Genomic DNA, 27,456 nt, shown 5'->3' on the forward strand with positions numbered 1-27,456 from the left:
TGCCTTTGCTGGCATATTGCTGCATATTTTGGCATTTTACAGACATCTGTAGATGAGTGGAATGGTGTGAAACCATCGACAGGACTGTGTGGCCCGTCACAACCCCCTCCGCACATGCATGTGTGACCCTGTGTTTGTGCACGAGACAAACAAACCAGGGAGCCACACACAGAAAAACTCCTCCGGGAACCTTTAAAGCTACATTGTGGAAGAATTTCTCCCATCTAGCGGTGAAATTTTATATGACAACCAACTGAATATTACTTTCTAGCCCTTCCCATTCCGAGCACATTTTAACTCCTACGGTGGCCGTATTATTCCAAGAAGTACGACTTTGTCCGTGAGTGTTCCTTCCATTCCAATATTACATTTAGTCTTGTTGGTTTGCCTGTCGCGTTGTCGTTTTAATTCTCTTTTTAACTTCCTTGGCGACCACGTTACATGTCCTCGAGAGTAGGCATGATCCTCCATCTTCAACAGACTTTCAAATCTGCCGGCAGTTGTGAGTAATCTCCCGGCTGGCATTCGTCACGGTGCCACTGAGTGTAAAAGCGTGAAAGGTGGAGGTACGTCCCTCTTTGGCTAATGTATTTTCAAGATGGAGACACTACATGGCTGCCACCATTCAGATTCTACGCGTACGAGAATACTTTCATTAGTTGGTTGAAGTAATTACACATGAATGAGCACATATTTGTGAAAGAACAAAGGTTTTTTTGCTAAGAATCAACTCCAAAAATTACACAATGGAGCTTTAAACAAACAATTATTATTAATATACTGTTTATGGTTTTAGATTGTTTCGCTGCCCCCAAGTGACCCAAAACAATTAACGTAACTGTGTTTGTGTTCCGAATTTTCATACATGGAAATGGACATTTACATGTCATTTACAGCAGGGAGATAGATGTGTCCGAGTATGGCAAAGGGGAGCACACAGCTAATTCACCGGTATTAGCTTCCTTTTCCGTCTCTTGTAAAGACAAAGATTAAGTAAATGGTTTAATCGATATTCCGTTAAAAAGGTAAGAAGTTGCAATTTAGTTTGACACCATGAAATACCTGAAAGATCATTTATATTTGTAATAAAAAAGATATGTTTGATAGAACTTTAGCAAAAAAGTATCAGAGCATGAACACAGTTCAGTTAATACTGTTTTAGTTATGAAAAGTCTGTTTCCTAGTACAAAATAATGTTATTTCTACCACCTCTCTGCAGAGACAAGTTTACCACCAATACATTTCTATATATTCATAACTCTTCTATCAAACATACAATATAAACACATGGAATAATGATGAATACTGTTATGGCTGCCGTCGGCATCCTCATGTGATAATAAATACACAATAATTGACTGTACTGCATTTAACAGCAGACTTTCTCTGAGCATCGTTTCCTTAGTTAGAAACATCAGCTCAAGGCCAAACCACAGACACACAGCGAACACTTGGCCTTTGGACCAGCAGTGTAAATCACGGCAGATCTGCAGCCTTGAAGAAGTGCGCTGAGCTCCATCTCCGAGTCACAGGAAACTCAACATGGAGACCGAAGACATGGACACCTCTGTGTCAGCCTCAAAAAAAAAAGAAAACTGTGGGAGATCAGGGTAATTTACCACAGTTCTGGAGGACCCAGCCGCTGGCGTTAACGTCCAACTTCAACAAGTTCATGACCCATTCGTCCTTCTGAGCTCCCTCCATGAACTCAGACAAGGTTATCTGACCTGTGAGGGCACAAAAACACAATCCACACAGATGACTTTGCTTTTAACAAAGAGTCAAAGAATAAAGGTATATGTCCATTGCCAAGTGTCATGTCTATGCTTCCCGTTCATTGTCTATGTGAGCAGCCGGGAAATGCATTCTTCTAGCTACACATTAAAAAGTTTTGAATAACATTTGGACGGTGCAACAACCTGCTTGGTTTTTTCAGGGAATGATTGTAAAGATTTACAAAGAATATGTTTAAGGCATTTCCTCTCTAACTGGAACATTTTGGGACTGATTGGTGGAGATTGCTGTGGACGAAGTACACACAGAGATACACTGGTAAGAGCCAATGAGGTTTAACCATGTATCAGCTCATTTAAATAGCTCACGGTACTGGATTGTGTCAACAGTTAACTTCATTTAATATTATATGTGGCGTTTTCTTTTCAGGGGTGCTTAGTCCAAGGTCTGAAACATATATAACTTAAGGTGACATTTTCTTTTTTCCTGTTTAATGTGTACTTCCTTACCGTCATTGTTCTGGTCAACCAGCTCAAAGATCCTGTCACAGATTTCAGACGGCGTCATGTTGACTTCAGTCGTCTGGAGCTTGATTTTGTAAATGAGCTGTGTGAGATACATGACACAGTCTGTGATTAAGTACAACTAACGATCACTTCTATTTACTAAACCCTTTACTTCTGCACAGCATACAGTGTGTGATAATGTCAATTGCAGCAGGCACATGTCATACAGGCTTTGTGAAAGATGATATAACCCTAACTACAATGACGGATCAGTCTTATAGGGCTGCAACTAACAATTATTTTTGCTGTTGTCAATCATTTTCTGGGTGAATGGATTAGTTGTTTGGTCTACAAAATGGTGAAAAAATGTGGATCAGTGTTTCCCAAAGCCCAAGATGACGTGCTGAAATGTCTTGTTTTCTCCACAACTCAAAGATATTCAGTTTCCTGTCACAGAGGCGAGAAGAAACTAGAACATATTCACATTTAACAAGCTGACATCAGAGAAGTTTTACTTTTATTTCTTTTAAAAGATTACTCAAACCAATTAATCGATTATCAAAATCGTTGGCGATTAATTTAATAGTTAACTAACTGATTAATCGCTTCATCTTCTCAGCTCTACTGTCTTAAATGAAATGACTGAAGAGACTCCCAAATATTTCCCATAAATTGAGAATATTAATAGATTTATACCCAAAAAGTATAAGAAATAAAACATTTTGTTTGGAGCTCACCTTGAGGTAACATACTGTATAACATATCATCTAATTCCTGTTGTGCAAATCAGATCGCATTGACAGTAGGCTAATTTGAGGTCTCTGGAGTTAGAGGCTTACTGTAAAGCACACTTAAGATGTTCACTATAAGAATAGTCCCTACAGAGACCGTCCTCTCCTCACCTAACACCCTGAGACCCCTCAGGCCGTGACTCCTGGCCCTAAGCCTTGAACTATAATCTGTCTTGAGAGGCTTTGTGTTATAAAACACAGGGATTTCGACAATTTGACACATCAGCTGAACATATCCCACTCCACTTTCTACACAACTGCCACTCATAACGTTTGTATTTATTTCAGAAACAATTCACAGAAAAGTCATGTTCATTATGAACATCACATTTTTTTGTGAAAATGTCTTCCTTACCCTGATGATCCGTTTCACCTCCTGCCTGTCCAACTTGCCGTTCCCGTCCTTGTCGTACATCTTGAAGGACCACTTGAGCCTATCTTCAAGATTCCCCCGTAAGATCAAGTGAAGTGCTGCTACATACTCGACGAAATCAAGTGTGTTATTCTGTAAGCAAATAATACAAAAGTGGCTGCTATGAAACAATCCAATCATGTTTGTTTGATTCTGAGAGCAGTTAACAGCTTGAGGGAACAAAGTGACACAAAACAGGGTTCAGTTCACAATGTACTAAAGGTTTAATAAGACACACAATGATATACATTTTCTAATAATCGCGCCATTCACTTTGTTATTTTTTACACACTAACAGTTGTGAAAGTTGTGAGAGGTTGTCAAAAACACATGCAAGGTGATTTAATGTCAATATATTCAGAAATGAGCAAGCTATTTAAATTTCAATCTTAAAATGTGCATAAACTTTGATTTGCTGTATTTTAAAATATTATAAAATGTTCTTTTCACTAACTCACTAATGTTTAATGGCTGTCATGCTATATAATAGCAGTGATTTGAGATTTCTATGTTTAAAAACCAAAAGGTTATTGAAGATTGAAATGGGGGGGGTATTGCACAGATAAATCTTCAGAAAGGAAAACAGTGTAACAATTTACGATACAAATTAAAAGAGATGAGAGAGAGATTTTTATAGAATGTAACAGATTCACAACAGTTGCACTCGCAATAGAACTAAAAATCTACTTCTAAAATGAGAAATTGCTGCGTCCTGACCTTATTTGTGTCAAATGAGTGGAATACTGTCTCGATGTAGAGGGACTCCTCTGTAGAGCTGCTCGCCACCCTGAAGATCCTCTTGAACTCATGTAAATGCAACGCACCGCTCGGACACTCCTTCATGAAAATGATGCACAAATCATGAATTTGTGCCAAATCCATCTCCTCACTGTGGCTCTCTTCTTGTCCCATTGTGCCTTTGATTTCTTTGAGAAAAGATACGAAAAGTTTGGATCCGAAAGTCTGCAGGGCACTTAGGCATCTACTCAAACTGAAGAGCTGTGAACTACTGTCCAGCTGCTCTCTGAGCAGGCAGAGTGATGGCAGTCAATCGTATTAACTCGGTAATCACTTGACCTTTAGCCAACAAGGTGTTGTCCAAGAAGACATGACAATCTGGCAATACTGTTGTCACCAAGCGCCAAAAACAGTGATAACGGTGGTATCTACTTAATCATAGAACAGGTAGAGTTAATTAAACCACCTGGCTTTGATATCAGCTGTCATAGACACAGTAAATAGAGTATAGATACAGATACAGATACAATAATATAAATACAGTCTGAATTCTACTTCTACTTCTTTCTATGGAGCCCCAAAATGGACCAAAGATTATCAGATGAATGAAAGATGTAACTGTATAATACTTATTTTGCTGTTTATTTCCTTTTTGCACACATGTATTCATTTATCCGTTCTCTCTTTTCCCCAAGAAACATTTCCAATGTTCCTAATGCTTATATGGTAATGAAGTGGGCATTGAACATAGGCAGGGAATGGTCCAGGGGGATGAGTGTCCGTGTGTGAGACAGTTATTTTTATCAACTGACTGGTGATGAACTTTGCTTGGTTACTGTTCTAGAATAATGAAATCCATTGCTTTTTCAGTCCACTAGATGGTCCAGTTAAAAATAGTTTTGGGGTTAGGTCAGCAGGGGTGACTGTCAGCGTGAAAAATACAAAGGTTTTCCTTTGGGGACATAGTTTGAAGTTCAAAAAAAGCCAATAGATTGCAATACATCACAGAAACTCGCAATATGTTTAAAATCGCAATGATATTGTATCGGGATATAAGTATGGTGATAATATTGTATTCTGTGGCCTTTAAGGCATTAGTTTTTGATGTATTCAGTATTTTTTTGACTGATAACTGTGATAACCCGTTACCGTCTTTTGTCAGTTTTGGGGATCCACAAACTGCAAGTTCCTCAGCAGGCACCTTGATCTGAATTTCACATTTATGTTTATAACAGAAAAATACTTTGCACATGTATAACATGACATAGGTGCATCGGAGAGACACTCCTGCACACTGTCTAACTTGCAAAGATACATTTAAAAGCTGGCAACTTTTAAGTATTTCATTACATTACATTATATGTCATTTAGCTGGCGCTTTTATCCAAAGCGACTTCCAATTAAATGCTTTCAACCTTGAAGCTGCAAACTCAAATGCAAGTACATTAGCTTTTAATTAATTAAAATATATATATATATTTATTTATTTATTTGGAGTCAGAAGAGATGGTGGTTTTAGCCTTCGGAGGAAGATGCGAAGGCTTTCGGCCGTCCTGAAGTACTAGACCTTCATTGTGCCAGTGTCCAGATGTCCTTTTTCTTTTAAAATTATGATATCCAAAATGTAATTTGGTGATTTGACCACTCACTTAAAAACAAATCCTAAATGGTAAATCACAATGTGTTGTTGTCCCAGCAGTTTTACTTACTTATAACTGTTGACCAAATGATAAAATAAATGACACTCTGCTGATCACTGTGCTCCTTAATTAGTTTGTTTTAGGGGTTGCACAGGGACAGCACGGTGAGAAAAAAAGGATTACAGGTAATAATCTCAGCCAGAGGAACATGAGACCTTTGCATAATGTGGAACATGTGCTAAACTGAGTTCGGCTTTACACAATCCTGTTACAGTAACAGCATCAGAGACATTTCAGTCTTCAAAAGCAGGCTAATATGAACAAAACTAAATGTTACACTCACAATGAGGAAATGACATGATACAGAAATACCATTCATCCCCAAATGACTTTCTGTGTGCATAGAAAAACCCATATCTGTCCTTGAAAATTTGTGTGGCTTATAAAGGGTGTATAATGCACATTTTTATGACACAGTGAGACAATCTGATAACTGTAGAATAGAAAAACAAATGGGTAAATAGCTATAATCTATAATAGAATATAGAATACCATAACCCCTATTTTATTTAATATTTTTTTAGAATATCATTTAGGGATGATGGAAGTTTTATATATAAGCAGCCTTCACGTTTTTTTAAATATTGTGAGAAGAAATATGTACACAGCCAAACATTAAAATATTTTAAAACCCGCAATACTTTATTTTAAATCCTAGTGGAGATCCTTTCCAAAAGATCCCAAATATGTAAAGACGACTTTCAGAGAGATATTTATAAAATGACACACAATACACACAAATACAGTTTAGGATTGCACATAAATGTCACATACTTAAATTTTCCTGGAAAAACCAGCCCAAGTCCTTTATTTAGAAATCAGTAAACAGCCTGTTTTAGGCAACTGTAATACATGTAAAATGTTACACATAGAACCTTTAATAAAGGCTACCAAAACACATCTCACTGTAATGACCCCCAAGGAGCCTGGAGTTTGATACCGTTTTTCAATGGTTTAGTATTTGGATTGTTAAAAGTATGTCACGTTAACTTCCCCTCGTCCAATAAGTCGCAGCGCACAACTGTTTACAGTAGTGCTTTAGGCAGCAGAAGGTCCTAAGGACAAACTATCTTGTGTTCTTTCTTCAACAATGAGTGCTTTCTCAAAATGTCTACATAGGAGCACTTCCAGGACTCAAAATGTTTGCTTGAGGTGCTCTTTGGATGGGACAATCATGTATAGCAAAACTCAGGAAACTCCAAGGCACTCTCTAGGTGCCTTGGAGTTTCCTGAGTTTTGCTATAATGAGTGATTTCTGTTTGCTAACACTGTCTTAAAATAGTATTATCTAATCAAATAAAATGAAACAACCATTCAGGCCTAAAGAGTGTCTTTTTTTGAATTTTACACTGTTACAGTAAAACATTGATTATTAATACTGGTCCTTATTTTCAACACAAATAAAAGACTGATGTCATTTTGGACCGGCAACTTATTCCACAGTAGAAAATAAATATCTGTAGCATTTCAGTTGACAACACAACAACCTCTGCCAGAAATAATGATAATAATGATGTGTTTTACTGCGTATTGAATCGTTTTGATGATAAAAAAGGGAAAATGATCTTCAGAATGGACAGACCAGAATAATGCGACTAGAATAAACTTTATTATAAGTTATACAGCGTTAACCACACAGAACAAAACTCTACTTGAGTTAGATAGATAGATAGATAGATAGATAGATAGATAGATAGATAGATAGATAGATAGATAGATAGATACATACATACATACATAGAAGTTGATTTCCAGTTGTTCACCCATCATCCCTTTCATGAAACCCAAGCAGTGGTACAGTGTGTTACACTTTTACAAAGATGCTGAGCTACACAGGACAACAAGGCCACAACAGAGACATCCTGAAAGTCTATTTTATCTTATCTAAATCTCATTCAGATGTAATTTAGAACATATAGAGCTCAGAGAGATGCTAAAACTTCCAGGTGGTGAGGTACATCAGCCCAGGGCAGAGGAAGAGTCATTCTTTGGGGCTGCTGTCCAAGAGCTTCTTCCTCCTCTTATCGAGGGGAGGGAAAAGAAATCGCTCTCCATTCATCAGTTGTCCTTATGGTACCCAATCAGGCTCATCTCCACACTAGAGCACAAACCAAAAGCTGCTGGATTGCAGCCACCAGGAATAAACTGTTCCCATTTGGCAGAAGGTCTAGACGATGCCAAACTGGGCCAGATCACACAGCTCCATGTCACCAAACGCTCCCCAGGGTTAAACCAACCCCCCATCTTCAAAAAAAAAAAAAAATATTAAAATTTTTCTTCCCAAGGACAAACAACCCCCCCCATTCGGAGAAAAAAACACCTTTTTTAAATTTTTTTTTTTTTTTTTTTTTTTTTTAATTCAAACGCATTCTCGGGTTCTTATGATATCGTACGAAAATGCACGCACACCAATTCATATGATGTTCTATGAAATATACATAATGTACAGGGCACCGCGAGGTGACAGTCCTTTCCGGGGCTGTTGCATTTAAGTTTAGCCGACAAAAAGTGACTGCCATGGGCAACGACAGTTAAGTTTAGGATAGTTACCAAAACGACTAGATTAAAAAATGTTTTTAGTTTGGACTGAAACATGGGTCCCCATAAATAGTTAACCCGGGACACGGACACTTGGGACACGGACACCCGTTTCCTTTTGTTCTCTCGTTAACCAGTCCTTCCAGAAAAATAAGGAGTTTTTTGTGATTGTTGTGGGCGAAAATCCTTGATTATGCGCCACGTTTTCTTAAAAAATGCGATGGAATATGCGGGATATCTATGCAATTTTATGCGATGAAATTGCAGGAACTTGCAAAAACTGTGGTTTGATGAAAAAGAGAAAAAAAAGTGATTCCCCCAACACCCTGCTTTTCCATGATGTTCACGTTGCGTAATTACGTCACTTCATAACGTTCCCATGGGGAAAATGGCTGCTTTTGTGTGTAATAAACGCAACATTTTTAAACGTTCTGCTAAGATATATGACTTTTTTGCAATGAAAATGCGGGGATTATGAAATCATGCAAGCCCTGCATATTTTGCGCGGAAATCGGCAATTTATGCGGCAATTTATGCAGCAATTTATGAGGCAATTTATGCGGCAATTTATGCGGCAAAAGTGCGGCGTATTTTAAAAAATGCGGCCCCCGCATAAATATGCGGACTTTGGCTGATTATGCATTGAATTATGCGATCGCATAATCATGTTTTTCTGGAGGGACTGGTTAACTTCTTCCAGACATGAACTCCGCTCCATGGCTTGAAAGCGCTGTGTTTTATGACTCACCCATCCACCCTGACCTCCTCCCTACATGGACCACAGCGCTTCTATAGAGCAGCTTTCAATGTCGTGCAAACAGAAATACATACATGGAATACATTTGAATTACATTACTTTACTTTTCGTAGCTATATGTACGAATGAATCATAGGAACAGCTTGAATAATTTCTTGCTTATCAGTTACTGCTTTGATTGATAGTTACCTCCAAGGCCCTCCATCCCCGGGACATCATCAAATCTAAAAGAAAGAGAAGGATAGAGACCCCATTATCTGACAGTTGCAATCAACCCTTTGCAGTGGTGTTATCTTTTCTTTTCTAGACTCACCCCTTCTGTCCGGCTTTAGGAGCCTTGCTCTTGAACTGCCTGGTCTCCTTTTGCTTGAACTTGGGAGGAGCGGCCTTGGAGCCTCCGGGTGCTGCTGCTGCTGCGTTCATGTCTATGAAATCAACAACGATTCTTATATTAAGTGACAATGAAAAAACAGAAACAAATTATAATTTTAATAAATTGTCCCCACACAAAGTGCACGTTATAACTCCAAGCTCAACACTTTGTTGTCATGTCTTAATTTCACAGAAACATATTTAAAAGGAAGTTTATAATGTGGCATTATTGCTCTCTTTACATGTCTTGCACATTACATCTACACAGATAATTCATACAAAGATTGCTGCAGCTAGAGTCTTTGTTTTTTGTATGGCATCAGCTGAGTCTCACCTGCGTGCGTTGGTTTGCTGGGAGTTTGGCTCGGTGAAGAGACGCTGTCTGGGAAGTGCTGAGCAAAGGAAGAACTGCAAAACAAAGAGAAGGTTCTCTTTCTTTTTGCACTCTCTCTGTCCTGTGTTCTCAGTCAGTCTCAGAGTTTATATACCTGCTCTGGTCAGACACAAAGCTGATAATAGAGTTGAGATGGAGTATTTTAAGGGATAATCTTATGACTCTGAGAACAGCCAGTACCTGTGGTCCCAAGCCCCTCTTATGCAGACCAACAAGTCCTCCAGATCATGCGAAGATATGGGTCATTTGTTCTCACCCTCTAATACAACCCACCATAGGCGCCAATTTATGTTTTTGTTACATGAAACGTTTAACTGACATGTAACTGCGATCAGCTTCGTGGGAAATTAAGAATCAATGCCACCGACATAACCAATCACACTATGACAGACGCTCCACTTAGCACCAACTGCAATGTTTAATTTTAAATGAATGTAACCCACTGGCAGTCTGGCACACGTGGGTGCTCAGTATTTTTTCTGTATCAACGCCTATGCAACCCACAGTAGCATTTCATAAAACAGCTCCCAAACTGGTGGCGGAAACCAGCCTCATATCCAAACCAGACAAGATTGGTCACGGTTTTGAACTCAAAGGTTGCAATTTTAAACTGGTCTTTAACATTGTGAAACAATCACAGTTTGGTTAGGTTTAGACACCAAAACTACTTAGCAAAGTTTAGAACAAGATTGTGGTTTTGGTTAAGATCAGACGTAACTTCACTTCCGGTTACGCACGTGACGCTAAACGTGACGTACGTTATTTTAAAAATAACTCACTGTTAGCTTTTATTTTCAAATGGGACTCAAACCCAGCTCTTCTGGGAGAAGGTCCTGTTTGTTTGAGCCATCCACCACCCCGACCTGCCTCCTAACATGGAAATGTGGCGCTCTTATATTTCGTCACCTTACTTCCAGCTTTACTCCCGTTATAACTACTATGGCCACAAGAGGGCGGCGTCACTAGAAACGTTAATATAGGTCGTAATTGCTGCTTGAAAAAACAACCTCTGGGAGCGTTTTTCCGGGGGAGGACAGTCACACCAGACATGAAGCATTATGGGTTATCATGAGCTAAATGACCCTTTCATTGCAGCAAAGGGGAATAAAAACAAGTAGAAACTGTGCATGGGACTTTGCATTGATACGTGTTCAGTAGCCAAAGGGACAGAACGATAAAGTTGAAAATGGTTTAAACATGTCACACTTTAGCAGCTCGTAACCATTTTAGCAAATCTTATTGAGATTGTAAATGTTATTTCTTAGTTTTTAAGAATGATGCACTTTGGAGAAGGCAAAACTGTAGCCAGCTGGCAGACTGTGCTTTCTGAATGTATTATTCAGTACAGTAGAACAGATTAGATATGACTTGATTGGATAACATTACAATCAGATTAGATTACAAGTAATTAAATTAGTCCACAGTGGGTTAGATGCAGTTCTCATTCACTGTTGGTACATATACTGATGAAAAGTCATGTACTATCAGGACTGCTTCTAAAGCCGGAGATATACTTGCTTTCAACTACGCAAACGCGTGATTTCATGCGTCTGTTTGGTCCGTTGGTTGTGTACGAAATTTGGAAAATAATGCAAAGTATATCTGTACCTTGAGTAGGAAGTCAGATGACGTAGTTTAAAGAGCAACAAAGTCCAGATAGAGAGGAGATGGGTGGATGGAACGGTCAAACAAACTCTACTTACACTCAGGAGTCCTCTGTTTGTGTAAAGACTAAAGAGGGTCAGTTACAGATTTTCAACCTTTCGCCTGGGCTGTCTACAGAGACCGCATTTTTTTACAGTGTGTTCAGGGGACAGGCAGCTCCCGGATAGTGAGGAGATGCTTGCTGTATGTGACAAAAAAAATTGTAGCTCAAAAAACACCTCACATCACTTATAGCACCTTTAACGTTAGCTAGCTATCTTGGTTGGCAGAACGCTAGAGAAGATATTTTTTGGCGACCAATTACCAATTTTCCAGTTACCTTTGATGAAGTGAAAACACACAGGGAGAGGTTGAAAGTTTGCGATGAAACACAAGTTGAGGTCTATTTTAATGTCCACAGTGTTAGCATGGTTAGCATCGCTAAGCCTCTGTCCTGATTGACATCCCCTTCTTTATTGTCTATTTAAAAATAAATGGGAACATAATTTACTAAATGAACATCATTCTGTATTGAAGAAGACTTGAAACTAGCGACTGAGTCCATAAACTCATTATGAAAATGTTTACTTAGGCTCATGTTCTCATAGACTTCTATAGAAACAGACTTCTTTTTGGAGCCAGTGGAGTCACCCCCCTGCTGGAAGTTATTGCATTGGCTTCACTTTTCAGATCCTGGAAGCTTCATCCATTATTATACAGTCTATCGGGACAACAGACAGTCAACAATGTGTGAAAAAACAACAACATTGTATTGAGATTTATTTCCTTCTATTGTAAAAAAAGGAGTAGTTTTTTTTACTTTCTGTTTTCAGGATAAGTCAGTGGAGGTGACACACTGATAGACAGACCCTGCAGGGTCAGCACAGGACAACGACAGGGCTGACAGCAGTGTATTTGTAGCGAGGGGGTAAGTGTTTAGATCGGATTACACCTGACGACTTAAATTATGAGGGGGTCATGTGATCTTTAACCCACATGTACATCGCTTTGTTACAACACGCCTGTAACAGGATCTGGCAGGAGTCAGAGCTACACAAGACCAGAGGTGGCCATATATTTTTGTGTAAACTAGTCTTGACTTATCTACATAGACTGAGAACGTCTTTCCATCCAGCCATTCAACTCACTTCATCAGAAAGTTAATATTAATATATACTTTTATCTGACATTTTGTAAAACAAGCAATTAATCAATTAGTCGTTTAATCGTTCAGTTAATCAACACAAAAAAATGTGCACCCATTAATTATTTAAATAATTTTAGATGTAAAAATGTCAACCCCAATCCACATTTGTGGACAGTGTTTATTTTTTTTTTGAGATTATTTTTTGGGGCTTTTCCCTTTATTTGTGGTGACAGTGGATAGACAAGAAAGGTGGGAGAGAGATGGGGGATGACACGCAGCAAAGGGCCGCAGGTCGGACTTGAACTCGGGCCGCTGCAAAGGACTCAAACTACATGGGGCGCACACTCTTACTGGGTGAGCTAGAGGTCGCCCCAAATTGTGAACATTTCTGACTATAAAATGATTCTCTTAAAGGTCCCATGGCATGAAAATGTCATGTTATGAGATTTTTTAACATTAATATGAGTTCCCCCAGCCTGCCTATGGTCCCCCAGTGGCTAGAAATGGTGATAGGTGTAAACCGAGCCCTGGGTATCCTGCTCTGCCTTTGAGAAAATGAAAGCTCAGATGGGCCAATCTGGAATCTTCTCCTTATGAGGTCATAAAACAGCATGTCATGGGACCTTTAAGTCTTGGCGATCGGCCCCTATATTAAACAATAAAGAAAGTAAGACATATTTTACTTATATGTAGCTTATTACTATTCTTTCTGGCAGGATCATCATCATCATTATCCTCAATTTAATTATTTCCTGGATTTTGTATCATCATAGTCCCTACATGTATGTAGAAATGCAGGACATTTAAAGGATTTAAATAGAAAACATTTTTCTGGCTGAGGACCACCCCCCCAGAGCCCTGTTATGTGTGTTCGTGCACTGGGCTGTTGCCAATGCTAAGGCTTGGAGGTGACGTGTGCAGTGGATGGATGATCTCATCCTGGATGAAGCTGTGGCGCCCTCTGATGGAGCAAACATCAACTGATTTTAAACAACAAACAACAGATGAGCAATGAATTAAAATAAAGACTTTATGTGACAAGTTCAAGTACAAAATATAAACAAGCAAAAATAAAAATTTTAATTTCTATCAGTAGCATCAACATTTGTCATTTGTTATATTTTATTTCAAAGAGACATATTTTTATTTATTTTTTTACAAAGAAGCTGTCAGTGAAGAGCTTATCACACATGCAAGCATGCACACACACACACACACACACACACACACACACACACACACACACACACACACACACACACACACACACACACACACACACACACACACACACACCTGCGCACACACACAGAACACACACACACACACACACACACACACACACACACACACACACACACACACACACACACACACACACACACACACACACACACACACACACACACACACACTGGACGGGCTTTAGAGGTTTCAGAGAACTTCCAGTTCATGAGGTCCTGCAGAGGAAACAGAAAATTGTGTCAGACATCTGTGTTTATTTAATTATTCATCATCATTTCTATTTATTTTAGCTGGTATTCCTTTCTTTCTTTCCTATTTGCTTTCTTTTGTGCTTTCTTTCTTTCTTTCTTTCTCACACAATACTTCTTTATGTGATCTGAAAAAATACAAATTCCCCAAAACTGGAAGGACAACTTTTTCAGTGGAACTAGTCTCGACTCTCCTTCAGTGCCAGTATTTCTCTGTTGATACTGTACATTTACTAAAAGCAAGAAAGCAGAATACTTTTACATTAAACTGAGTATTTTAACACTAGTAGTACTACTTTAACTTAAGTAAATGATTTATAAAGTTCTTCCACAGCTCCTTATAATCACTTTACAGTTTTTGCTGATTGCTTACACGCTGAAATCAAAAGTATTACACAATTATCAAAAGCTTACACTAAAGGAGCCAAACACTGGGCCAGATGTGCACCACTATAAGCACAATGTCAGCCTCACACTTTTTACAAAACAATACACACAGTGATATGCAAAACACTAAATACACTTGTATACAGTAGACACAGAAGTATATCATGATGTCACTTCCTACCACACCTATGAGCAGTGATGGACTGGGATCAAAAAACGGCCCTGGTATTTGCAACACGCTGGCGCTATTTTTGTCAATAACCTAGATTGGAAATTAGGAACTCTGCCTTCCGAGTGATATTTCCATGCACCTCGCCGCAGTACAATCTTGAATATTAGTGGCTGCATGCATAAATTAACTTATCAAAATTAACCAAATATAAATGATCAGTAGTGGCCCATAGGGGTCAATACTGGGGCGGCCCTTCTGGCATTTGCCCAAATTCCAGATGGCCAGTCCGTCACTGCCTATGAGCCAATCTTTTAAACACAGCCATCAGGTGCGCAAACACATGACTGTTTAGTTGTAGACACACCAATCAGGTTTAAGCACTATCAAAATGTAGCATGTAAGTCTAATATTTTCTGTACTGTATTTTCAGTTTTTGTTTCAGATCTTTCTTTTTTTACTGTAATTGTGACCTGTACTGGATACAGTATTTTATGTCTGTCTGTTGTTTGCTGAGCGAACAGTGTTATGCACACTACTGTAGTAGCTATATGAAAACTGGGACATGTTGTTGTGATTCTCCATGTTGACATCTTAACTGATTTTGGTATATGGAGAGAAATGTATTATCTTTTCCTCAGTCTGCAGCATTGGTCTTGTGTATTTCTTGGTGAACTTATTGTATATTTGCACTTTCTCTGTGTACTTCATTTACAGTACTCTAATCACTGGGAAGTAGAATTGCTAAAAGTGTTTTAGGTTAGCAACAGCAGTGTGTAACTGGTTCAAACTGAATTAAGTCATATAAAACATGTGTGTTTTATATGGTAACAAAATATGTTTTTTTATAAAAAAAAAAAATGGAGAGGCTGTTCACTCCCTATTCAGCCCCATTGTACCGAATTTGGTTGCAGTTCCACCAGAGTTCCACTGGGGGAGTGATCGCGGGCGAGTGCAAAATGAATGGGAGTCTATGGAACTAGACGGCTAAATATGTCTCTTTCGCCTAGTACTTATGTTCTTTTGATTTCTTACAGGGTGAGTCGTTGTAGCCCATAACACGCTAGCATTCTGCTAATGAATGCTGATTGGTCAGTGAAGGACTGATTACGATCGGAGATCCCGTTTGATGGCATCCGAAGCAGAACCAGAATATCAGAGTGAATATTTCGGCGTGGTCTTTAAAACATCAGCAAACCTCTTTCTAGCACATGTACTGACGGGGAGAGCCTAACCTGTCAGCTGTGTTGCCGATGCTTCGAGAGAGAAAAGGAAGTGACTCAGAGCTTTCTGTAAAGCAGTATCTCTGGCTGTACGACGTGTATGACGTCATTGACATTTTAAAAGGCTTTTTAGAACAAAAAAGCCACTTCTAACACCCAGCGGTGTGTATTTTCTTTGCCTCCCCTTTCGAATGCAACATTCAAATTACTAGACAAAAAATTATATTATGAGAAAAGTGGATTTTGAGGGGTATATCTCCATAGACCTACATTCATTCTACACTGGCCCGTGAGCGCCCTCATATGGAACCAGAGTGGAACTGCAACCAGTTCAGAAGCCGGAAGTTTCCAGAGAGTGGAAGTTCTCCCCTTACTAGAAATCCTCTGGTCTGAGGTGTTCTGCTAATTGGGTGTGTGGTTGTGCTAATTGTGTGTAGTGTTTTGAAAAACCGGTCCCTGTTTACTGTAAATAATCTGATGACGTACAGTGACTTGGCTGCTCCTACTCCATTATACCAGCGCTGCTGAGGTAAACTTCAGGGACAGGCAGAAAGTTAGTCTGGTCTGCGTTTGGACTGCCGGTCTGCTGGATAAACTGCTGCAGCTTACACTGTCTCAGCTCCATGTTCAGATCCTCCACCGTCTTCCATCGGTCCTAGAGGATGAATATCATATTATATATCATAGGGAATATGAGATCACTAACAGCACACACTTATGGTTGAAAACATTTGGTTGCAAATAACCCTTAGTTGCCGCCCTACTCCTTGAGTCTGTCATCAGAGGGTATGACTGTTTATTATTGGTCGATGGAGCAAAGTTGAACCGTTACACTGTTTGTGCACTCTCAGAAAAAAAAGAACAAAACAGTACCTTTAAGGAACAAAACTTAGTCACTGGGGTGGTACCCTCAATAGGACATCTTCGTACCTTTAGGGCTCCTGCACACTGGCTGCGTGGCGCGAGCGTGGCGCGAGCGTGGCGTTTCTGTCGTGTGTCGTTGCTCACCAGAAATGTGTCTGACGCGGCGCTGCTGCTGCTGCTATACTTGTCTGGACACATGGATGTGTAGGATACTTCACGTTACACATAAATATATACTGATCTGATTACAGCAAAGACAACGTCGGCAGTATTGACGGCAAAATAGGCTCCAGAATATTTCCTTCTGTATTGACAGGTGCAATATTTGATAATTATTATTATTTATTTTTTTAAATAGCTGCATTTATGTCAAAACCTAGAGACTTTCAAACATCAACATGTCATTTATTAATTTGTATTTGTGTCAAAATGACATATAAACATCTTTTCCTATTCTATTTTGCCTGGAAACACTTCCAACACGCTTGCATGTCGGGTGAAAAATAGGCGTCGGTGCTATTTCTAGCAGGCACGCGTTTTCCCCCGTGAGAGAGGCGCGCCTGAGATGTGCGTGTCACGCAGTCAGCGTGCACGCTCTAACCTGTTAACATGGGAGCCGAAATATAAACGGACACGCCATGCAGCTGACACGCTCACGCCACGCAGCCAGTGTGAAGGAGCCCTTAGTCAGAGGAACAAAATCGTACCTGACTTGTTTGTACCTTCTAAAGGGACAAATATTGTATCTTCGAGGATCAATTATGTACAAAGGTACAACAAAGTACCTCTGGAAAAGGTACAATATTGTCCCATTAAGGTACCGCCCCAGTGACAAAGCCATGCTGTACCTATTAGTGGCAAATAAAGTTCCTTTTTCTTCCTTTAGTGTGGTGATTCTATTGAAACGAATTGATTCGGGTCTGAAATGTCGCTGACATAACTCCTGGTGTTCCTGAGCCCTTTGAAATATAGTGAGATTATTGAGATTTATACCTGCAGCTTTTCCTCCGTAGTTTGTCGGACCCTCTTTGTCTCTGACAGCGTTGCAGCCAGTTCCTCTCCCTGCTGCAGGCGGAAGTGGAGCTCCTGCTCCAGAGGCCTCAGGGTCTCTTCTGGCTGCCGAGCGCTGGCCCGAGACCTTTGTCTGTGGGCTCTGTGCTCTATGTGCTGTTGTAGATGTTCAGAACGCGCTTGGAGCTCCTTGATCCGATGACTGTCATCATCCATTGATGAGTGTATCTGGTGTAGACGTCTATGCATTTCTGTTGATAATGGGTTAACATTTCTGGTTATAGAAACGTCATGAGGAAGAAGTCGCTCACCAAAAAATGTAGAAAATGTAAACTGGTTTGAACACATACCTTGTTCTCGGTCCAGCTCTTCCTGTAACTGCTCCTCCCAATGCTCGCTGTGCATCAAATCTGCCTCATTCTGCCTCAGACGCTGCTCCAGTTTCTCCAGTTCGCCTTCAGGGACCGGAGTCAGACCAGGAACTGTGGCAGACGACCGTGCTCGCTCCAACACCTCTGTCTCTCTCTCCAGAGCGTGAAGCTGAATCTCCAGGTCTTGCAGCCTATACTGCTGCTGCAGAATCTGCCTAAACATCTCCTCTTTGGAGGAGGAAGGGGGAATTGCCTCCACAGGGTTGACAGGGTCTAGGAAAGAGACAGGGGAAGCTCTGGGTTCTGGGGAGTCTCGGGGTGACGGAGACCAGGCCCGGCTGGGTTTGGTCCTCTTGGGATGTGTTGAGGGGCCCAGACTGAAGGTGAGAGCCTTGTGTGGCTCGTTGCGTTTGAGGGGCTCGGGTTCTGATGGTTGGGGAAGGGGAAAACGTCTTTTTGTTTCGGGTGTGTCTCGAGCATCACTGAGGCTGGGACCTGTCCTCCGCAGAATGAACTGGACCTCTGAAGCCAGCTGTCCCAGCTGAGCCAGAAGCTGAAGAGGACAGTCGTCGGCAACCAGCTGTCTCTCAGTGCCTCGTATCTTGAAGATAAGAATGTAACGACCGGTCTGACCTGTGGAAAATACAGATACATGAAGGATTAATACTTAACAGCTTGTTTTATTACAAGCAACAAACAGCTGGATGTTGTGGAAAGGGGGCTGCATAAGAACAGTATTGCAGGAAGAATTAACTGTTTAATAGTGAGAATTTTCAATCAGAATGAAAACAGTTTACAGTGGTATCACGTCAAAAGTTTCTGCAGGAAATCTTTATATATGTGTTTTGGTGTGGCACAAAGTATTTAAATGCAAAAAAGTCTTAACCAATCTATAGTTTGCAGTTTTCTAAATACAAATGCACTCTGCAATGAAAAACTGTTGGACAAAGGGAAAGACCTACTGATGATGTTGCTATTCGAAGAGAAAAACATGCAAATAAATTTTTTTTCATTGCTGGCACAAGAGAAAAGGCTGTAGGGTCATTAAAATCAAGTTGTATCCCATTGGGAATGTGTTTGCACAATGCATTGCACTTTATTGTTTGTGTTCTTTCTTTCTTTTCTAAAGATCATTTTTCGGGCTTTTTTGGCCCGTAATTGATAGGACAGCTGAAGACAGGAAATGGAGGAGAGAGACAGGAAGGATGACATGCAGCAAAGGGACACTACGGTGAGGACTGAGCCTTTGCATGGGCCACACGCTCAACCAGAGCTACCAGGGCACACCATTGTTTGCGTTCTTAGTGATTTTATGTCTTTAAATGTTGTCATTATACGCAAATTTCATTTTGTTGTTGTCTGACCCCCTTAATGACAATAAAGCTACTTTGACTACCTTGACTTCAACATTGGGAGTTCTCAGCAAATCTTACAGTAATCACTCATTTTGACCTCTTATAGGAAAGCTAATGTAGCGTCCGAAATGGACAGTGTTCCTAACAACAGTGATGGAAAGATTTACGAGAACAACAACGTATTGTAAATCCAAATTGTGTATTACTAAAACAGTGTTGGATGAGGATGAGCCATGTGTTGAATGAAAATTGGGAGACTTACGAATCGCTTGTGCAAGAGCTATGACGACATCCTGGCAGGAAGTTTTCAGTGATAGGCCGCAGACCACTCTGACCGCGCCCTCCACCCACACCTTCAGCTCCATCTTTGACCTGCAAAGAGACAGACAGACACATCAGTGAACTGCACTTGTAACATTAGCTAGAATAAAAAAAATTATAAAAACAGGGTATAATTAAAAAATGTAATTCTAATCCTACAAGATCACCAAACCATACGACGGTATCAGTTGTTTACTTCTTAGGCTACTTGTAAATGTCAAAACTGAAAAAAGACTTTAGCCATCAAATAAATATAGTGCATTAATATCTCTCTGAAATGTGGTGGAGTATAATTATAAAGTTGCACAAAATGGAGACTTGCAGTAAGTAAAGTAGGCATACAAGCACCAACCTTGTAGTAACCTTATGCTACTTGAGTAAATTTAGGCTACTTGAGTAAATGTAGGCCTACTTATAGTTACTTTCCAGCATAAAGCATGATGCACAGTCAACTTCATTTCCAGAAATGTAAAGGCCTATGATTTCACAATATATATCAGACAATCTCACAATATTACATCATATTGAATTGTATCCAAATCACCCACTGCTTCTCGTACCGTTGTACTCTTCAAAAGAGAAAGAACAAAGATCCTCTATTTTAAACTGTCTATGGTTATACACATAGACAGTATATAAGGTTATACATAACTACACAAACTTAACAGACAGCCTTACATTTTTGTTTGTGTGTGTCTGTCTCTTTAAGAGGACAACTCTTAAACAACAGCTCGATTGGTTGGGATTAGGCATTGACCTCGAGTGGTTAAGGTTAGGGATAGCCGATTGGTCAGGGGATACATGTACGCATGGACGCCTGGCCAATAGTAGTGTATTGGGCGGGTCTTGGCGTGGCCATAGTAGGATTCGCGCCCGGTAACTAACTAGGAGTGAAGGAGAACCTAGCTAGTGGGGAAAGAAACAACGGTGAAAAGAAACAAGTTAACCCTTTTTTAATAACAATTTTAGAAGTGATTTTGAGTTCCCGTTCTGTCTTTTTTGCTGAACACAGTTTTTGGGTCGAGTTTTGAAAAAGGACTTGGTGAGTTTAAAAAAAGTGTATATATCTATGATTAATGTCAAACAAGTAGCTATTAACGTTTAGCCATTTTGGGCGTTTGTTCACAAGCTAAATGTGTAGCCAAACTTGTCAGTAACTTATACTTAGTTCGTTTCCTGTTGTTTGTTTTGTCAATTTGTGTTAAGAGAAAATATTAAGCTAACGTTAGCATTTCCTGCAGTCATGCAGCCGTTTGGGGTGTGAACGCGGGCTGTTGCGCAGATTAAATAACAGTTAACCTGAGTGTTAAACTGTGTTTCTGTTAGTGCAGCTAAGTCTTTGTCAGGCAAGATATATGTCTCTGAGATTCCTGCCTCCAACCCAATTGAAAATTGCTGCACACTTCACTGTTGACAGTTATCATGGAGACTATTTCTTCAGTAGAAAATATTCCCATGAAATTTTATAGACACTTAATCACGTGGCTTATCTTTTCACTTCCATTGCATTTGGGCAGTTGCTCTGGAAAGACATGTTGCATTTTAAATGTTTTATGGATGGATAGATGCTTCCACATGCTTGTGAGTAAATAGTAATTTCAGTAGTAATATGTGCGAATTGAGGCTTTAAATTGACAGGCTGCACATATTTGAGGGAAGAAAAGTGACTGCTCTTGAAATAATACAATTTGTTTCTGGTAAAATTATGACTTTTTATCTGAATATCTGAGTATTTTACCCTCACAATGGTCTTACTCCGTGAGCAAATGTTTGAGTAGGATTCGAGTCAACTAGCCCTTTACTGTAACTGCACCATGTGTGACCCTGTGCAGATTTTATCCAAATAACCAAATAGAAACCTAAGGTATTAGACAATTTTTGCAGCTGACATGTGATGCTAAAAAAAAACAACACACAATTTCAGACGGTTTTACAATCGTCTTTAGAAAACGCATTATTATAATGTAAAATATTTGAAATTCTTAAGATATAGGCTATAATTGTTCACAGAGGCAAGGAAAAGTAACATTTTATTGTGGCTTATATAATTGGGGAGATGATTGAATATGTCAAATAAAAGTTGATAAGAGTTGTCTCTGTCATGGGAACACAGCGACTGTCATGGGAACACAGCGACTGTCACCCTGCTGTTCCCATACATATAATACTGTAACCTTATACAATATGTATGGTTACATACATATGCATCTGTGTGATGCATGAAAGTTAAGCCAGCCTGAGAGTGAAGAAAAGTTTAAGAAATCACTCTCCCACGGTGTCAGTATACAGATGGGCAAACCGATACGCAACACACAGGTTTAGGAATGTTCTCACATACTGAATTCCACAGGAAACACGGGAACAATAATAGGTATCTAATACTACTACATAAGCTAATATGTTTTTTTTAACATGTTGTCCCTCCTACTCCCGTTTACATTCAGGAGCAGGAGAGATGATCTAGAGCAGTATTTCTCAGAGTGACCCTGCGGACGAGCAATTAAATTCGGTAAGATATCATGTTTTTAATTTAAAATTCATGACAGGGTTTCTCAAACTGACGGCCAGCAACTCCAAAGCCTAATAGTGGCGTAGCGGCGCTAAGCTCCGCACGGAGCCGCTGCAAAATAGTTGTGCGAGAGAAAACTCCGATTGGACAGATAGTCTAGCTAGCTGTCTGGATTTACCCTGCAGAGATCTGAGGAGCAGTTAACCATAGTCCTCATAAATCCACCAGAGGTTAGAATTCCAACAAGAAAGAAAGCGGAAGGAAATGGAAATCCACAAAAAGACATGGAACATCAATGATGCACACTACAGAGACCTGACTTCCAATTGTGTTAAACCATTTCTCTTATTCTTAAAGACAAAAATGGGAAGTAACTGAGTTTTGGAAAGCGTTGTAATTTTGCTTCAGTGAAGAAAAAGTAGAAAGTCAATAACATTTATCTGATGGCAAGAGTTGCTGATTACTGTACAGTCAACATTAGATAAGATGATAAAATCATGTACTGGGGATAGAAGCTATGCACTGTTTAAACAAAAACAGCACACAGCAGATTCACTGTTACAACTCACTGGGCAGTGTCAGCAAACCAAAACTCTAATCTAATCTAAGAAAATATGTTTTTCAGTTTCAGTCAGCTGAAACTATATATAATTACTGTATCGACTAGAGATGCACCGATAGACCGGCTGGTGACCGGAATTGGCCGGTTTTCACGTGCTCGGCCATCACCGGCGACCGGCAGGTCAGTCTGACATATGCCCATTTCATGCCGGTCAACGCTACAATTAACTGACAACAGATGTTATACGAGTTACAGTTCTCAAGGACACACGGACGCCACAGCACCGTCTCTTTTTTCCTTTCTCTCAACTTTTCCACCGTGTGTGGCGAGTACCCAATCGCGGTGTGAAACGCACGTCCGCGCTATTCTCCCACATGTAGGGAACCTCGTGAATTAACCTGCAACATGTCAGCTGTTTGGAAATTCTTCAGCGTGTGTGCAGAAGATAACAAGTTTGCAATATGCAACACCTGCAAGGAAAAAGTTGGGCGTGGAGGGACGACACCGAAAGTTTTTTTAGTTGGATATTGAATGTGAAACGAAGGAAATGGTTCTAACATTGCTCTTTAGATGTGTGTGAATTTCCCACACCAGGAATAATTTATATAGTTCTATTTTATAGTGATCCATTATCTGTTCAAAACATGTTCTATTAAAGAAAACATAGAAAATAAATATTTGTGTGTGTTGTGAAGTGGTTAGAAACAATGAATCGGCCGGCTTAACTCAAAGAAAATCGGATATCAGAATTGGCATAGAAAGTTTTAATCGGTGCATCTCTACTATTGACTAAACTTATTAGTAGCTTGTTAGAAGGCATCCCAGCATGCTGTACAAATGACCCCCCACACACACACACACTTATGAATAAGTGAATAATAATGGAGCCTTCAAAAAATCTGAATCGAAATACAGTTGTACTTTAGTTTTTACCTGGAATCTACACACTTTAAAAATACTGTTCACTCTTAGATTTGTTATAGCACCCAAAAGATGCTAAATGCCAAATTTCTTTGTGAGATGCCAAATTGTTATTGCACTCTGTTTGGTTGTTTTTTTCATTGCATTGTCCCCCGTTTATGTTAAGAAATTGACTCTCTAACAACAGAAAAATGCCTAAAAGCTGCTGTGTGGTGGGATGCACTACCAACAATTTAAAGAAACCATGCCTAACTAAGTTGTATAAGCTGCAGAAACCGAAAAAAACTGACTTTTTATGAAGACAAAAGTGGATAAAGATGTTAAAAATCAGCAAGAATAATGGGAAGACACTAAGCTAACGTTATACCCAATATTACGTGTGCATCAAGCATTTTGTTATCAAGTCAAATATCCAAATGTCAGTTTTAGGCTAACTTTATATCATTAAGTTAAGCTAAAGCATTGAGTACACAGTATGCAACTGACTGTATGTTAAAGTGGAATGTGGATAAATCGGGAGCTTCACTATTATGTTTGCAAGTGCCTTAGCTTGCATAGCATAGCTAACATTAGCTTACTAATATTAACTGGTCCTCTCTGGTAGACATAGGTTGCTAAAATAATCCTTTGACATGCTTAAATCTGATGTTTATAGCTAGCTAGCTACAGACCCTTTGTAAGCATTTGAGCCGTTAGTTGCATATTGTGGCGCCAATTGTTTTCCCCTCCGGTGGGCGTGGCTTTCAGAGTATGATGCGATGTGCTCGGTCTCTATCGGGACTGAATAGTAGGATCGTAGCATCCCTACTAGTAATATTGTCAAGTGAGCTGATTACCAGCACATTTACGCAACAAGGTGCATTAAGTGAACATTTTTCTAACTGAGAAGCATCAGAGTGATCAGTTTAACACACCAGGCAAGTTTACATTTTGCACAAGGAAACAGGTGTTTGACAGTGACGTGTGAAAGTTTCTGTCTGTGTAGTTTCCCCGTATTTGCAGGAGAAGACACACAAGTTTGCTGAGGGCAGGAATGTGGCAGAACATGCTGAAATTCCTGGAGGACTCAGACTCCGCCCACAAATACCTCTACTCTCTGTTTACTAACTTCCACTGTTCAGTATCACCATCAGAAAATGAATCAATAGACACTACAAGTCCTCAAAACCTTAAAAACTAACGCTACACACAAATGATATTCTTTATGTGAATAATCATGAATTTCACTCATCTTTTAAAATATTTAAGCATTGAAACAAAACAAAAATGTGTTGCCTTAAGAAGTATGTTAAAACACATTATACAATAACATTTCTTAAATGTAAAATGACAGAAGTAAACTATCAACCTACTCAGTTTCATTTGAAGATTTTAAATATTTTACAGTCTGCAAAATCACTATTGTAGCGTTGATATCTCTTAATGTAATACTCCTAAACTAAGACTCATTATTATAGAAGTGATTTTATGTAAATGTTTATTTTCAACTTGTTTGCTTGATTTTATTCGCACCTGTTCTGAGGTTTGTATCTAGCTTGTCTTGAGCTGCTCATGAAATGTTTTTAACCCATTATAGAGTTCTGACAGTGAAGTAAAGAAACATTAATGCCTTCATGTACAATATAATATACTTATTATGAATGAAGACAAATGAAGGTAAAGATAAAGGCATTTCCATGATGCATGAGTTGAAATTAATAGGCCCACAAACAAGTTAAAAATCACAAATTTAACCTTTTCTTTTTCTCATGAAGAGCTAACTCATTCTGTTTATTTTACGAGATAGTAATTAGCGTTAGTCCGACCAGGTAACAGGGTCATTAGAGTCACACTCACCTGTTAGTTCAAGCTTCTCTCAGTTTTAATGATGGTCCTTGGTCTCTGTCCCTGTTGTGTGTCCAGGCTGATGCACGGCTCTGACCCAAATACTCACCTACAGATACTTCAGCTGGGAAGGAGGAGGAAGATGTGAAGGAGGAGGAGTGAAGCTGTGGAATGCAGCCTTTCTGGATATACTGCATGAAATGTGATGTCACACTGATCGTGGTGGGAGGTAATTAGGTTTACAAATTTACATTTGACATTCTTCTACTTTCACCTTAGAGGAAAGGGTTGTACTTCTTACTCCTCCACATTTATCTTGAGTGCTGAATTTACTCTGCATGTCATGAACTTAGCAAATGTCATCTCTTTCTCTCTTTTCTATGTATGTTTTCTCCTTTCATTCCTTCGTGAAAATGAAATATAGGGACAGTTAAACTAAACTCTTCTTGTCTTCTTTACTATCAGTAGTTTTGCTTTTACATTCTGTACATTTCACTGAGACTTGTTTAATTTCACTAAAGAACAGTTATGAACATTGGACCTTTACTTGTAACGTAATGTACTCTTACTATGGACTTATACTCCATCATTAGATATCATAAGGTACATGAGCAAATGTTTGGGTAAGATTTGGGTCAACTGGCCCTTTAACTGCACTATAGGTGGCCATGTGCAGATATTGTCTAAATAACCAAATAAAAACTTTGGAAGTACATTTTTTGCTGACATTATATTTGTATTTTTACTATGATACTGCAAGTGTGGGTATTCTACTCCCTCCACGACTGCCTCTATCTCACTTAACAATGATGTCACTGTGACACTGAACCCGGGCTCCTCCTACTGTGAGTAAGAGATAAAAACTCATAAGGAGTGGCTCTCAGTGCCACCCTGCTCTTTCTCCTAATCTGAGGCATTCCACTCTGCAAGTTGTGTGCATATGTTTGCATGAAGCAGTGTGTACTGAGGGTTAACAACTCTGCTCCGCTGGTTTTTCTCAGTGCCATTAAATTACAGCAGCAAGACAAACAAACACACAGAAGGTATTGAGCAGAAAGTATTTAGGATAAATGCCAGCCAGCAGCAGATGTCACCGTGCTTGGGTACTGGCAGCATCTCAGCTGCAACATGTGCATTCATTAAATTAACTGTACATTAAAGTTTTCACTCCTCATGACTGGCAGATCATTTGTTTAGCTCATATTCAAACCCCAGCTGAGAGCAGAATAAGATCCATTGGATATAGAGTTCAGGGGTCAATCTGGAACTAATGATCCTTTTTATTATGCATTTTTGTTTTCTCAGTTAGTCGTTTTCATCCATAAAATGTGAAAATAGTGAAATTGCATATTTTGTTATTCAAATGTCTTCTTCTGTCTGAGCAACAATCCAGATATCCAGTGTAGTATCTAGTTTAAGTAAAATAGCAAATATTCACTGTTGGGAAGCTGTTTTCTCTCTTTTTTTTCAAACAACTTAAATGACAAATTGATTATCAAAATCATCTTTTTTTATTTTTTAAATTGATATGAGTTTTAAATTAGAATTATTGACCATGAATAAAAAAAGTGTTGAAAAAAGCGCCAAAAAAAGTTAGTTTTCACTTTCGACCCGGAAGGACAAGTCCATGGTCAACGGGAAGACAACACCAGGGTTAAAGGAGAACTCCGGGCAATTTTTACATTATTCTTGATCGCTATATGTATATGAGTA

At 39.3% G+C, this 27,456-nt stretch overlaps 2 protein-coding genes, 1 long non-coding RNA gene and 1 pseudogene across 4 annotated transcripts; 1 reads left to right on the forward strand and 3 right to left on the reverse strand.

Annotated features, from left to right (window-relative positions):
* Positions 1 to 268: 268 nt before the first annotated feature.
* LOC120555495 (guanylyl cyclase-activating protein 2-like) lies at positions 269 to 4,452 on the reverse strand. Its single transcript, XM_039794198.1, has 4 exons — positions 4,161 to 4,452; positions 3,387 to 3,536; positions 2,244 to 2,340; positions 269 to 1,727 (listed from the first exon to the last, which is right to left on the reverse strand). The coding sequence occupies exons 1-4, from the start codon at positions 4,353 to 4,355 to the stop codon at positions 1,606 to 1,608; spliced, it is 564 nt and encodes a 187-aa protein (XP_039650132.1). The 5' UTR covers positions 4,356 to 4,452; the 3' UTR covers positions 269 to 1,605.
* Positions 4,453 to 7,468: 3,016 nt separating this feature from the next.
* On the reverse strand, positions 7,469 to 10,041 carry LOC120556094 (annotated as a pseudogene).
* Positions 10,042 to 14,053: 4,012 nt separating this feature from the next.
* Positions 14,054 to 25,886, reverse strand: LOC120555411 (ras association domain-containing protein 7-like). Of its 2 annotated transcripts, none has more exons than XM_039794090.1 (6): positions 25,756 to 25,886; positions 19,869 to 19,978; positions 18,231 to 18,884; positions 17,863 to 18,131; positions 16,615 to 16,660; positions 14,054 to 14,193 (listed from the first exon to the last, which is right to left on the reverse strand). In XM_039794090.1, coding segments are annotated over exons 2-6 (1,074 nt in total). In that variant the 5' UTR covers positions 19,972 to 19,978; positions 25,756 to 25,886; the 3' UTR covers positions 14,054 to 14,191. The 2 variants fall into 2 exon arrangements, with proteins under 2 accessions (XP_039650024.1, XP_039650023.1); XM_039794089.1 differs by having other exon boundaries at positions 16,492 to 16,660; positions 25,756 to 25,884.
* Positions 20,802 to 25,928, forward strand: LOC120555412. The gene is made up of 3 exons (XR_005638710.1): positions 20,802 to 20,969; positions 22,372 to 22,436; positions 25,822 to 25,928. It is a non-coding gene; the product is annotated as an uncharacterized LOC120555412 (long non-coding RNA).
* Positions 25,929 to 27,456: the final 1,528 nt, after the last annotated feature.

The sequence above is a fragment of the Perca fluviatilis genome, chromosome 3, assembly GCF_010015445.1.
Source record: "Perca fluviatilis chromosome 3, GENO_Pfluv_1.0, whole genome shotgun sequence".
NCBI classification, from domain to species: domain Eukaryota; kingdom Metazoa; phylum Chordata; class Actinopteri; order Perciformes; family Percidae; genus Perca; species Perca fluviatilis.

Bases quoted from the DNA above. Each gene is read 5' to 3' on its own strand.
- LOC120555495 (XM_039794198.1), bottom strand. From the start codon at position 4,355: ATGGGACAAGAAGAGAGCCACAGTGAGGAGATGGATTTGGCACAAATT. The intron at 3,537-4,160 runs GTCAGGACGCAG...ATTTGCTTACAG, and splicing joins ACTCATTTGACACAAATAAG to AATAACACACTTGATTTCGT. The intron at 2,341-3,386 runs GTAAGGAAGACA...TATCTCACACAG, and splicing joins AGGTGAAACGGATCATCAGG to CTCATTTACAAAATCAAGCT.
- LOC120555411 (XM_039794089.1), bottom strand. From the start codon at position 19,971: ATGGAGCTGAAGGTGTGGGTGGAGGGCGCGGTCAGAGTGGTCTGCGGC. The intron at 18,885-19,868 runs GTAAGTCTCCCA...TATTTTCCACAG, and splicing joins AGCTCTTGCACAAGCGATTC to GTCAGACCGGTCGTTACATT. The intron at 16,661-17,862 runs GTATAAATCTCA...TTCATCCTCTAG, and splicing joins CTACGGAGGAAAAGCTGCAG to GACCGATGGAAGACGGTGGA.